The 11,709-nt window shown below is 39.1% G+C and overlaps 1 protein-coding gene across 1 annotated transcript; it reads left to right on the top strand.

Moving 5' to 3' along the window:
* The first annotated feature begins 383 nt into the window (after positions 1 to 383).
* On the top strand, positions 384 to 11,148 carry usp3 (ubiquitin specific peptidase 3). Its single transcript, XM_053318794.1, has 15 exons — positions 384 to 728; positions 1,036 to 1,096; positions 1,751 to 1,888; positions 2,227 to 2,310; positions 2,516 to 2,597; positions 3,015 to 3,094; positions 4,690 to 4,803; positions 5,291 to 5,404; positions 5,549 to 5,698; positions 6,165 to 6,271; positions 6,485 to 6,565; positions 6,680 to 6,798; positions 6,939 to 7,052; positions 8,360 to 8,427; positions 9,002 to 11,148. Exons 1-15 carry the CDS (start codon positions 638 to 640, stop codon positions 9,468 to 9,470), a joined length of 1,872 nt encoding a protein of 623 aa, XP_053174769.1. The 5' UTR covers positions 384 to 637; the 3' UTR covers positions 9,471 to 11,148.
* Positions 11,149 to 11,709: the final 561 nt, after the last annotated feature.

The following is an 11,709-nucleotide window of genomic DNA, read 5'->3' on the forward strand; positions in this document are numbered from 1 at the left end:
CGCCTCTAGCCCACATGCCGTCTGTAAGCGATACGTAACTACGCATGCGTACCGCGGAGCAACTTTTAGTTACGTCTCACAAAATGTCATCATGAGTTTCAACATTACAGATTTCAAATGTTAACAGTACAGGGTGGAAAACCGTGAACCTTAATATGAGGCACCTTCATTAGTTCTTCCAGGCGACCCGGAGGGACGTAAGGGAAGAAGGAAGTAGTCCAACATTTCTCCCAGAAGCTTTCTCATCTTTGTTTTTTTTGTAGTTGGCGAAGTGCCCGAGCCGGCAGACCCTGCTACGTCACTTCCTCAAGTTATTTCCATTTGTTTGTGGCAAACGCTCTCAGTTACATCTAGTACATTACACACCAAAGATAACGTTACAGTTTATCTTACAACATGTCAGGGAGGAAAGTGTGTTGTCTGTGTTTACTATAGATCGACGTGTTGAAATGATGCAGTAGCTACCAGCCGTGTTAGCGTTAGCAGAGACAGGAAAACGTGCGTCCGCAAACACAAGTAGTTGGTCGGCTAACGGGAGCTAGCTAGTTTGGGGGTTAATTGGCTAACTATTGTTCGCTTCCTAATTCCTGGTATCCTCGCAGTTACATTAGCGTGACTTACTCTCGACTGTAAGCTGATGGAGTGCCCTCATCTGAACTCAAATGTGAGCTCTACGGTCGACTCCTCTAGGCTCCCTCACGGTACTCCTTCCTCCTGGTGCTGCAACGGTAAGTGTTTGTGCCCCTCGTCATTTATAGCAATAAAAAAAACCCAGCGTTATTAAATCTCTCAAGTAAATAAAAAACAACGTTGGTGTCTTTGTAAGGTTTTGCTTCACAGCCTCTCGGACCAGGCTACGGAATCAAAATACCGCGACAACAGCTAATTAAAAGTCAACACCATCATATCATAACTCATCATGAGATATAAAGCGACATTATATCCCTGTCTGATTTAAACGATGAAACATGCAAAAGCACATCACAACATTATGTTGCCTTAAGCAATTGATATAACATCTAATTTTTTCTCCAGTTTGCAGATCTAATAAAAGTCCATGGATTTGCCTCACCTGCATGATGGTCCATTGTGGACGGTAAGTTTGTTTTAAAATCTGTAAGCAGTGCTTAGAGTTGCATACATGAACCATTAATAACTTCAACAACACTCTGCTGTGTTCCAGTTATTTGTATTTTGACACTGGGACTGGCAAATCTATTATGCCAACACAATGCATAAGTACATAAGCACAGTCCACTCACTAGTTTTTCCCTGAGCTCTTGAAAGCAACTCATAGCCTAAATGGAGTTCCCCTTGAGTTAAGATTATTTTATTATTCACACACTTGAGGTAGTGAGTCTGAAGAGTAGCAGTAGTGCTTGAAATGTCACCTTGGGTCAATAAATTATAAGTGAACATTCCCCAAATTGTATAATAGTTCCTGTTCTGCCACCACTGCATGTGCATGGGTGGTAATGAAAGAAGGGTACTTTGTCCTCTGCTCAGGTTGAAGAATGCTACCTGAATGCAGTCCACTTACCTTTTACCATTTGTGTTGTAGTAGGATAAGACTGGTAGTTGCAGTGTATTGTAACTGCTCTGGAGATAAGAACTGCAATAATTAGTTTTGGGCTCAGCCTCTGTCATACTCTCTGATAACCTTTTGTTAACTTAGGCCTGTAAGTGTTTTCATTTGTAAATTATTTTTAGGTAATTCAAGATGTTCTGAAATAATCTCCTTTTTATCTAGGTATGTTAATGGCCATGCAAAGAAACATTTTGAAGAGAGCCATGTGCTTGGCGTTAGCCAAAGGAAAGGTGAGAAGCAGGAGAAGGAGAAATCTCATCATTCTGTCTGCATGGACTGTAGCAGCTACAGCGTATTTTGGTGAGTGTCTTTCATAACCAACCTATCTATGTTTACAATCTGTGACTCACCAAGGGGCCCTGCAACAGTACAGTCATAAAAAACTGAGAGTCAAAGGATTGATATGCTGTCATAATAGGAACTATATGTTTCATTCTTCATCGTCATTTATTTATTGGGGTTTAATCAGTTACCTTGCAAGTGATCCAACGTTCTTCTGGGAAATGACAATAATCAAAACTGTATTTGTGCAGGATTCATGGCTGTGTTGAAAAGCTGGATTGCTTATGCAAGGTCCAAATCTCAATTAGCTTTTCAAATATTTTATGCATTGTGAAGTTGATATATGGATTTTATAGTTACAGATGTGATGACTTCGTTGTAAATGACACCAAACTTGGGCAGGTGCAGAAGGTGAGAGAACATCTCCAGGGTTTAGAAAAGTAAGTACTAATCTTAAGGTTTAACTCTTCAACACTGTTTTTGTTCTTCTTGTTTCAGTCAATAATAATTAGATATAATAAAGGATAAAAGTAATAATTCAAATGTATCAATATTGTTGATAGTGTTGCCAAGCTAAGATGTATCTTGCTGCTGTAGAAGATATAAGTAAGTGTTGAGATAAAAAGTTTTCTTTTCCTCTTACAGCTCAGTGCTGATGGGTGACAGACAGAGGAAAAGAAAGCTCCAGGAAAGTCCAGCTCCAGACAACAAAATGTTGAAAGACAATGTAAGTTCCCTAAATTGTGGTTATATTCTATTGTCTCTAGAAGCAAACTGCTGTCACTTTACAGCTGTGTCCTAACATAAAAGACCTCATGGTGCTGCCCAAACATTGGCTCATTTTTTCCTTATACACAAGTCTTAATTCACACAGTGGAACACATTGGCTCCAATTAAGTATGAGTCACAGCAGCCTTTTATAGACTATCACAATATCTTCAAATGTTCCCTTCGAACTTGCCTTGAAACTTCCTTTACTTGTCCGGCTTCTTCCTGAGATTTGTTTTGAGTATATTTAAATATATATTGCACCAGTCAAAAGCTTGGACACACTTTCCCACTCCCTTGAACTGGAAAAGTGTGCCCAAACTTTTGACAAGTGCTCTATACATAAATATTTATGCATGTCACTTGTCTCTGTCAGGACGGGGTGGCTTTAGGTGCTACAGGCTTGCGGAACCTGGGCAATACATGCTTCATGAATGCCATTCTGCAGTCCCTCAGGTAAGGCTCTGCACTGAGTTTGAAGTATGTGGGCGGCAATGTACAGCATGCCTCAGTAGCTTTGCCCCTGTAGACCCAGGGCCCCATGATCAGTCATCCTTTATTAATACAGTCTGGGGCACAGTCAGGGGGATTACACAGGCTGCTTGGAAACAAGACACAGTCAAAGGCCAGATTTCCCACATAACATACATTTTTCCTGACTATTAGATTTACTCTCATGTACATTTTTCATTGCTGCTGAACATTTATCAAAGCATATTATTTATGTTATTTTTCTTCCAGGCACCCATTGATTTCTGTTCATTTCAGCATGGTGTAAAATTAAAATCTGGTTGAAATGCTCTTTATGCCGCCAGTACATTGCAATGAATTTGTGGTGCAGTTATGTTATCTGTGCCTTTTTTAAAGCTGAATAAATAAGTCACATTAACCAAACTGAATTGCGGCTTAGTCATGATGTTGGATGCATTTTTCAGATTTACAGACCTCCTACGTGTCTGAAAATGACAAGCGTCCTAACAACGCTAGAAAAGTGAAAGTAAAATGAAACAAAAATGTGCATCTTACGTGACCAAAACTAAGATGGAAAACCACTTGAAATGAGAATCACACACAGGAAACACAGCGACACACATTTACAGTAAGATGCAATTGTTCATGTAATCCAAAACATGAGCCACTTCTGTGTCAGTATTGAAACACTCAAGACGAAGGGCAGACTTTATCCTCAAATTTTGTCATTATTTGGATCTGTCTTGATTAAATGACTTTTAAATGTAGAGAAAAATTGTACCGAGAACGATTCAGAATATAATGCCAAGCATCTTGAGAAGATTTTAGTCGGACAGCTGGTCAAACTTGTCACATACAGTGTGGGGCAGCTGGTCTATTACTGTGTGCTTGATTGTTGGCTAATTGTTAAGAGGCAATGAATAACATACTATTTCTGAATTTGTGGTGCAATATATAAAAAATATATCAAGTATTTGAATTTAAAAACACAAACAGCTGAATGGTGGACTGAGCAGCTAGATCTGATTCAGCTTACAGTCCTCAAACCCAGTCAGTGTGGCTGTAGTGCAGTTATTTAAAATGCTTTCAGATGCCTCGTTTGTTTGTTGGTGGGAAGCCACAATGTCGAGGATTTGAGTAAGCTGCTGAAAAAAACACAGATCTGTCAACAAGTCAAATAATCACAACAAGATTGATTGAACTTGGCTAGTTTTTTGCTTTTATTTAAAAAAGTTGTTGTTAGTCAAATGAATCTACACCATCTGCGCTACTACATAGAGATAACCTGAGTGAAGAGAAAATAATGCCTGCTGGGAAGTCTGGAGAATATTGAAATTAAAATAAAAACTTGGAAGAGGGTCAACAGTTATATTACATTGGCTTGATTTAGCTGCAATAAATACCTAACGCGTCATCTAAATTATTAAACAAATATTTTTTTATGTATTCTGTCCTTTGTCTAAAATGTGATACTTACACCACTCACATAGTAAATTATAGTTGTCCCTCTAAATTGTTCTATCTTTTGCCAGCTTCTGGTGTTCAACATGATATGAAAATGCATGTGTTTCTTTCCACAGTAACATAGAGCAGTTCAGCTGTTACTTCAAGGAGCTGCCTGCAGTGGCTCTACGCAGTGGTAAGACGGCCGGAAGAAGGATGTACCACACCCGCAGCCAAGGGGACAACAGTGTGTAAGGTCCTCTTCTGAAGGAGGGAGCTTTGGGTTGATTGCATTGATCTGAATCAGTTGTAGCTACTATGAAATGGACACAGTTAAAAACAAAAATGATTAGGATGCTCCTCACTACATTAATTATCATAAATGCACTGTAGACTCAGTAGTATAGAAATTTGAGTTTATCCTGGAGGTGACCACAAGAACAATTTTATGTATGTATGATTGAGAATTTTTTAATCAACAACTAACTGGCAGTCCCAACATGAAGCGGCACCAAAGAGACAACGCCTTTATTATAGTTTTTAATTTAAAAGCCCTGTCTGTGAAAAACAGGGATATCCAACATGTGCTTATTACAAAAAGACATCAATCTGATTATGCCCTACTACCATTAGTAACTTTTGAAAATGATCATGGCAGCAATCACTGGTTAGGGTTAGGGTTACAGTAGAGGAGTGTTTGATAGACTTCAAATGTTGATTGTGTTTTTTATTAAGCAGGTCTTTGGTGGAAGAGTTCAGGAAAACTCTTTGTTCCCTCTGGCAAGGGAGCCAGACCGCATTCAGTCCGGACTCCTTATTTTATGCTATATGGAAAATCATGCCAAGCTTCAGGTAAACCGACACTGTGCGGACAAATGATGAATACTAATACTGAACAGTAACTGTTTCTTTTTCAGTTCTGCATTTTCCCCATCTGCTCAAATGAAGCAGATTATGCTCAAAGATGCAACATGCGTACTGTGTTTTTGCATCCAGGGGTTACCAGCAGCAGGATGCCCATGAGTTCATGCGTTACCTGCTCGACCACCTCCACAGGGAGCTCCAGTACAGCCGTAACGGGGCAGCTCACCCAGTCTCACCTCAGGATGGGGTTAGACTCTCCACTGTAGAAGGCAAATGCTGCATGTAAGTTGGCCTAACCTTATTATTGTTATTTAGTTTTTGCCCATTTCTGTAATGATTTTATATAGAAACATCGGACATGTTTAGCATTGTAGGAGTCATGCTGTCAGCTGCCATGACAACACTTATGTCAGTGGGTGTTTCCTCATTGTTCAAAAAGCCAGTTTTTCTGTTGCACTTTGGTATAATCTGTTCATTGTCTCTGCTTATTTCTAACAGTCTAGTTTTAACTTTTTACTCATGGCTGTTTGAAATTTTAATTATTACATCTGACATTAAGGTATTTTTTACTTGAGCATATTTTCCGAAAAAGCATTCTATTAACTACTCTGTAAACATTTGCTGGTCCAAATGCAGAATAAGATGAGTTTTTGAGATGATATTTTACTTACAGATTGATTCAGAATTAAAACATTTGGTGGTATGCACATTTATTGATGAAAACTGCCTCCTTTTTGATTCTTTACAGAAATGGGACAGCCAGTGTTGTCACATCCATTTTTGGTGGTATACTTCAGAATGAAGTTAACTGCTTGATATGTGGGACAGAATCTCGGAAGTTTGACCCATTTCTTGGTAAGATGACGACAATAGCTACAACAAATGTTGTAATAAATGAATAAGTGCTGTCAATACTGGCCAAAAATGACATTCAGTTATTTCTTCTACAAGTTTTTAACATAAACAAAAGCAGATTCAAAGTAGGATTCCTTTAGAGAGGATGCACTGGTAATTCCCACTTGTTAATTTAATACCGAAGTGGATTCACCTAATTTCTTTTTCATTCAGATCTGTCTTTGGACATTCCCAGCCAGTTCAGACAAAAGAGAAGTAAGGACCAGGAGCCAGGGCCAACATGCACCTTACGGGGTAAGTTCTGTTTCTTACTGTCAAACTTGGTTAACATTTTTTGTCAATATTAGTAACTGATTGTTAAGCTTCTTAAGGTTAATGAGAGCACTTTGTGTTTGTCTGATGTTTTAGACTGCTTACGTAGCTTCACTGACCTGGAAGAGCTTGATGAAACAGAGCTGTACTATTGCCACAAGTGTAGAAAACGACAGAAATCCACCAAGAAGTTCTGGATCCAGAAACTGCCCAAGGTCAGAGATGAACCAGTCACAATATTTTAATGACAGTTTACTAAATTATCAACGCATTCAATATAACTGTGTATTCTGTCAATTAGTGGGGAAAATGCATTTTATTTTGGTGTAATTGGTGGTTTTGTGCCCAAATGTAGGTTTTGTGTCTACACCTCAAAAGGTTCCACTGGACTGCCTTTTTAAGAAATAAAGTGGACACCTACGTGGAGTTTCCACTGAAAGGCCTGGATATGAATGGCTACCTGCTTGAGGTAAGCTCAGAACATTATTATAAGAAAAGCTGATTATAGAATTTCATAATATAGTTTTAACTGTCAGATCCCAGAAAATGAACATCAGGAAATAGTATAAAGCTGTGATAACTTGGGAATTCTTACAAGTACATTTAAAATCACAGCTAACTGTGTACCCATAGCGCAGTATGCAAAGTAAAAATGATCCTAATACCTACAACAAGTTTTGTTTTTATTTTTATTTTTTTCCTGCAGAGGTCATTATGGAAATTATATTGGTACGTCTCATATTTACAGGGAACATCATAATACCACAAGGACTTAGTGTACTTTTGCCAAATGTAAGCCTTTGTAATGAAGGGGTATGGGTTGGTAAATTTAACAAAAGGAGTCAAGACACTAGTCACTCTATTGGAAGATCTTCAGCATATTTCTAAACAAAAGAGTTGGTTCAGCATATGGTCAATGATGGTCAACGATAATCACTACATTGACGCTGGGCTCAAACAAAGCAGCCCACAGACAGCATGAAGAATTGACTGTTTTGAAAAGTAGATATTATTATAGGTGGGGTTTTCAATGAAAAAATAACAATAACTTCGACAAACTGGTAATTTGGTCAAACTGAATTTTCCTCTTAAACAGTCAGCCGATGATGGATTTTTATCCACAGGATCACTGTATACCTCTGTTGTCGAACAGAAGATTACTACATTATCATCATAAATGTGCAATAGAGAAATAAATATAGATGTTAAATCAATATCATTAAAGGGCAGGACAGTGTTGCAGTAGAGGTATCCTTCATTTTGGATCAGTGTGTGATACCTGCATTGGTGGCCTAGTGACAGATTACCAGCCTGCGAAGTTGTACTGTAGAGGTCACTACTGATGCAGCGTGGCATTTGTTTGTTGTTTATGTTATCAGCTTTGATTCCTTTTGATTAGATCTTTGTGTAAATGCACATGTATTATTCTTGTCAATAATCAGTTTAATGTCTATACGACTGCTGGCTCCAGGAGGCGCTACTCCCCAATAGTTTTGTTGTGTGACAGTCCTGAGCGAATGAGAACTGGAATTCCCCTTCAGATTCTTCTTCTTTTTTCTTTCTTTTTTTTATACTATCCTTTAGGTCAAATCATACTGACTCTGAAACCACCCAGGTTTTTAGGAAATGTGAGAGTACTATAATTGCTAACAAACTTTTATGTGTGCACCATGAAAGTGATACTAGTTCCTGTCTTGTGTACACAACCAGATGCTAAGTTTAAAATACTGAGTATACAGAAATGAAATTCACATAATACTTTTTTTCTGTTTGCAGCCAGACAACTCGTTATCAGAAAGCTGCCTGTATGACCTTGTTGCTGTTGTAGTGCATCATGGATCTGGGTGAGTAGATGTTTAAGCATCTTTCAGATTATTTTCAATACTCCAAATGATAAGAAAATGGCAAAAGTCATGTTAATTGTAAAATTTGCTCACATAAGGTTTTTTTTTTTACACTGTAACTGACAGATGATCATGTGCGCTAATGCATACAAGATGCACTCCTGTCACCATGGTAGCAAAATTAACAGCTGGTTTCCAACACAGAAAAAAAAAACACTCAACGATACATCCATACATTAGCATCTTGCCCATCAGCTCTGCCTACTGCGGATGGCTGTTTGAAGTGTTAACCAAATGCTGCTGAAATCATTTAGATACAATTTTGTTGAAAAGCCTTGTGGAGCGCTGCAGTTAAAAAAAATCATGTAGCTACTAAATGGAAACTAAGTGTTTCAATACCCCAAGAGCTGCTCGTTGGTGTGCTGCTGTTTTACCTCTGGCCTCTAAGTGGCGATGTTGTGCTGCTGATGGTGTCTCGAAGCTGAATGTGTCCCAAACCTCAGCAGCTGCAGTAAATGTCTTGTTTGAAGCAAGGCAGCAGAATGTGATGTACTGTATATGTCTGTGCTCTCAGGGTTGGATCAGGGCACTATACAGCATATGGCAGCCACGAAGGTCGCTGGTACCACTTCAATGACAGCACAGTGACTCTGACCAATGAGGACACCGTGAGAAAGGCCAAGGCCTACATCCTCTTCTACGTGGAGAGGACTGACCAGGTGGCCTCGGACAAGACTGCCACGAACAGCACAGCTGCAGGCACAGTCAAACCTGCTGTGGACGCAGCTGCCGCAGACACTGTTTCTTCAGAAGAAGTTGCTCAGGACAAGGTTGCAGCAGACCCGATGGCCACAGACAGTGTTTTGATGGACGTGGCAGCCCCAGATAATGCAACATTGGAAGATGTTGGCAAAGACATGGCTGTACTGGATGAAGCTGACATGGAGAGTATGGGTTCAGTAAATGCTACAACAGATAGGGATACCTCAGACACGGCTGCAACAGAGGATGCTAGCCAGGCTATACAAGCTGCAACACAATGATTCTGTCAGACTGCCTCAGAGTAGCATCTCTCTGCACTCTGGCTTCACCTCAATCACATTTCTCACAGTGCTTGATTTAAATAGATAATTTTCACATTTAAAGCTAGGGTAGGCAATTTATTTTAGAAACATTTTTTTTGTTATTTGAAATTCTCTTTCCTTTCTGACAGTAATCAACAAATCAAATTCTGAAAAAAAGAAAAAGATCTGGTATCTGTGGATGTTGCAAGCCTTTAAGTCCATCCAATCATTTCAGTCGGCCCACATGAGATGGTTGGATGTCTTACCTGCCTGTTTACCTACCTGCCTGCCTTCTGTGCGCACTCTGCCCATCTCTTTTGCCTCAAAAACCTCCTCAGTCACCAGTCCATCAGAGAGCCAAGTTCACTCCCATGAAAGTCTCTTGCTCCAGCATCGGTAATGAAATGATGGCAGTAGTCTGATCGCAAGTTGCTTTTCGTTCTGTTTTCTGTTGATATTCCCGGATTTTTTTCCTCTACCATTCATGCAGTCCTGTCACTACCTATCCGTCGGTATCCCAGTGCTCGCCTGGCGTCCAAACTTTATGCTGAGTGCAGTAGTAATCTCTTAAACTTTTGTGTTGCGTGCATATGTCCGTACTTTTCTGGTGGGAGGGTCTTAGGACAGAGGGGAGGGTGGAGAGCTGCAGGAGGTGGGCTGTAATTTCAATTTATAGCTGGGGTTTTTATTTTTATTTTATTTTTTTTGCCTTTCCCAGAAAACAGCCTACCCCAGCTTTAATGTTATGTGCAAGTATTTTGTTTTTATGACCTGCATGACAGCATTGTGTATAATTTGCTGCTCAATTTTGTTTGTTTAGTATGACATTTTGCATTTATTTTCTTGATGTTGTATTCCTCGGTCGAGGTAGACTTCTCCGTATGTAATAGATTCCAAAGGTGATCGTTTAAAAGAATGAAGTAAAAGCTTTAGCCTTGGAAAACCTCTGTTGGTCCAATGTTTAGCCTAGACTGACAAGATTCATTGTGTCAAGACACTGTGTCATTGTAACAATATTTGGTGTTTCTATTTTTAAAGTTTCCAATTTTATATTTTCCAACTCTTAAGAACCTCGTAGTTCTGTTTTCCAGTTATTAGGGGAGATTTTAGGCTTTAGAATGCAATGCATTTATTGACTGACAAGTGCTCATTAGGGCTGTAAAAAGTCGTTTTTAACCTCTTGACCAGAACCAATGTGAAAAAATCATTCTCAAATTTTGTTTGTTTGTATTGGTGCTGGAGTATCATATAACATTTTATGTTTACCTGAAATGGGCGCTGATGAAATGCTCTTTTAAAAACATGTATCAGACAAAGTGAAAATGAAAAAATTCAATAGAGAATCCTTTTTTTTCAAATGTGTATTCATTTTTTTATCTTTGGGGGCAAAACCAACCTTCAATTTCATCCATTTCTGAAACCTTTTGTTCTTTCCCCCAACAAATCCATTACAACCAAACAACATGTAGAGGGTACAACTAGACAGGGGGAAATGGTTGTTTATGTCTACCATTACTCTTTAAGTTGTTTAAATCTTTCAGTGCTAATATAGATGCAGATGCACCAGTTTTTTTAATTACCGCTACTTCCTCAGAAATCATACTGCCTCATAAATCCAGGTGTATATGTGTGACAGTATATTTGAATTCTGCTGCAGGACACATAGTTATGAGATATAATATAAATTAATTGTTCCTGGATGTTAATTTTACAGTGTAAAGAACAAGAAAGAAATCAACTAAAAACAGGACAAAGTGAAGGAGCTGAAACTATTATTGGATTGACAATAACATTGACAGGAAATTCCTATTTTGATGACCAGTTAATCCTTTTATTTTTTAAAGCAAGCGTCCAACATTTAATGGCTCATGATTCTCAACTTAACAACTTGAGGATGCCACCTTGAGCTTGAAAAAGTTGTGATGAGCATATTTCACTTTGTTGATGTTTTATAGATTGATCCAATACTGAAAATAGTTATTTGCAGCTCTAAATAAATGACCATCAAAAGGTAGGGGAGCAATTCTCTCAGCATATACTGTAGCTTCCGTACCGTACTGTCTTCTTCCACTTTATCTGGGGTCGGGTCGCGGGGGCAGCATCCTAAGCAGAGAAGCCCAGACTTCACTCTGCCCAGCCACTTCGTCTAGCTCTTTCCGGGGGATCCCGAGGCGTTCTCAGGCCAGCAGAGACATAGTCTCTCCAGCGTGTTCTGGGT

The sequence above is a fragment of the Scomber japonicus genome, chromosome 5 (genome assembly GCF_027409825.1).
Source record: "Scomber japonicus isolate fScoJap1 chromosome 5, fScoJap1.pri, whole genome shotgun sequence".
Classification (NCBI taxonomy): Eukaryota; Metazoa; Chordata; class Actinopteri; order Scombriformes; family Scombridae; genus Scomber; species Scomber japonicus.

What these genes read in the sequence shown, in the direction of transcription:
- usp3 (XM_053318794.1), top strand. Translation starts at nt 638, where the DNA reads ATGGAGTGCCCTCATCTGAACTCAAATGTGAGCTCTACGGTCGACTCC. An exon ending in CATCTCCAGGGTTTAGAAAA is followed by an intron (nt 2,311 to 2,515) that starts GTAAGTACTAAT and finishes TTCCTCTTACAG; the next exon opens with CTCAGTGCTGATGGGTGACA. An exon ending in GCCATTCTGCAGTCCCTCAG is followed by an intron (nt 3,095 to 4,689) that starts GTAAGGCTCTGC and finishes TTCTTTCCACAG; the next exon opens with TAACATAGAGCAGTTCAGCT.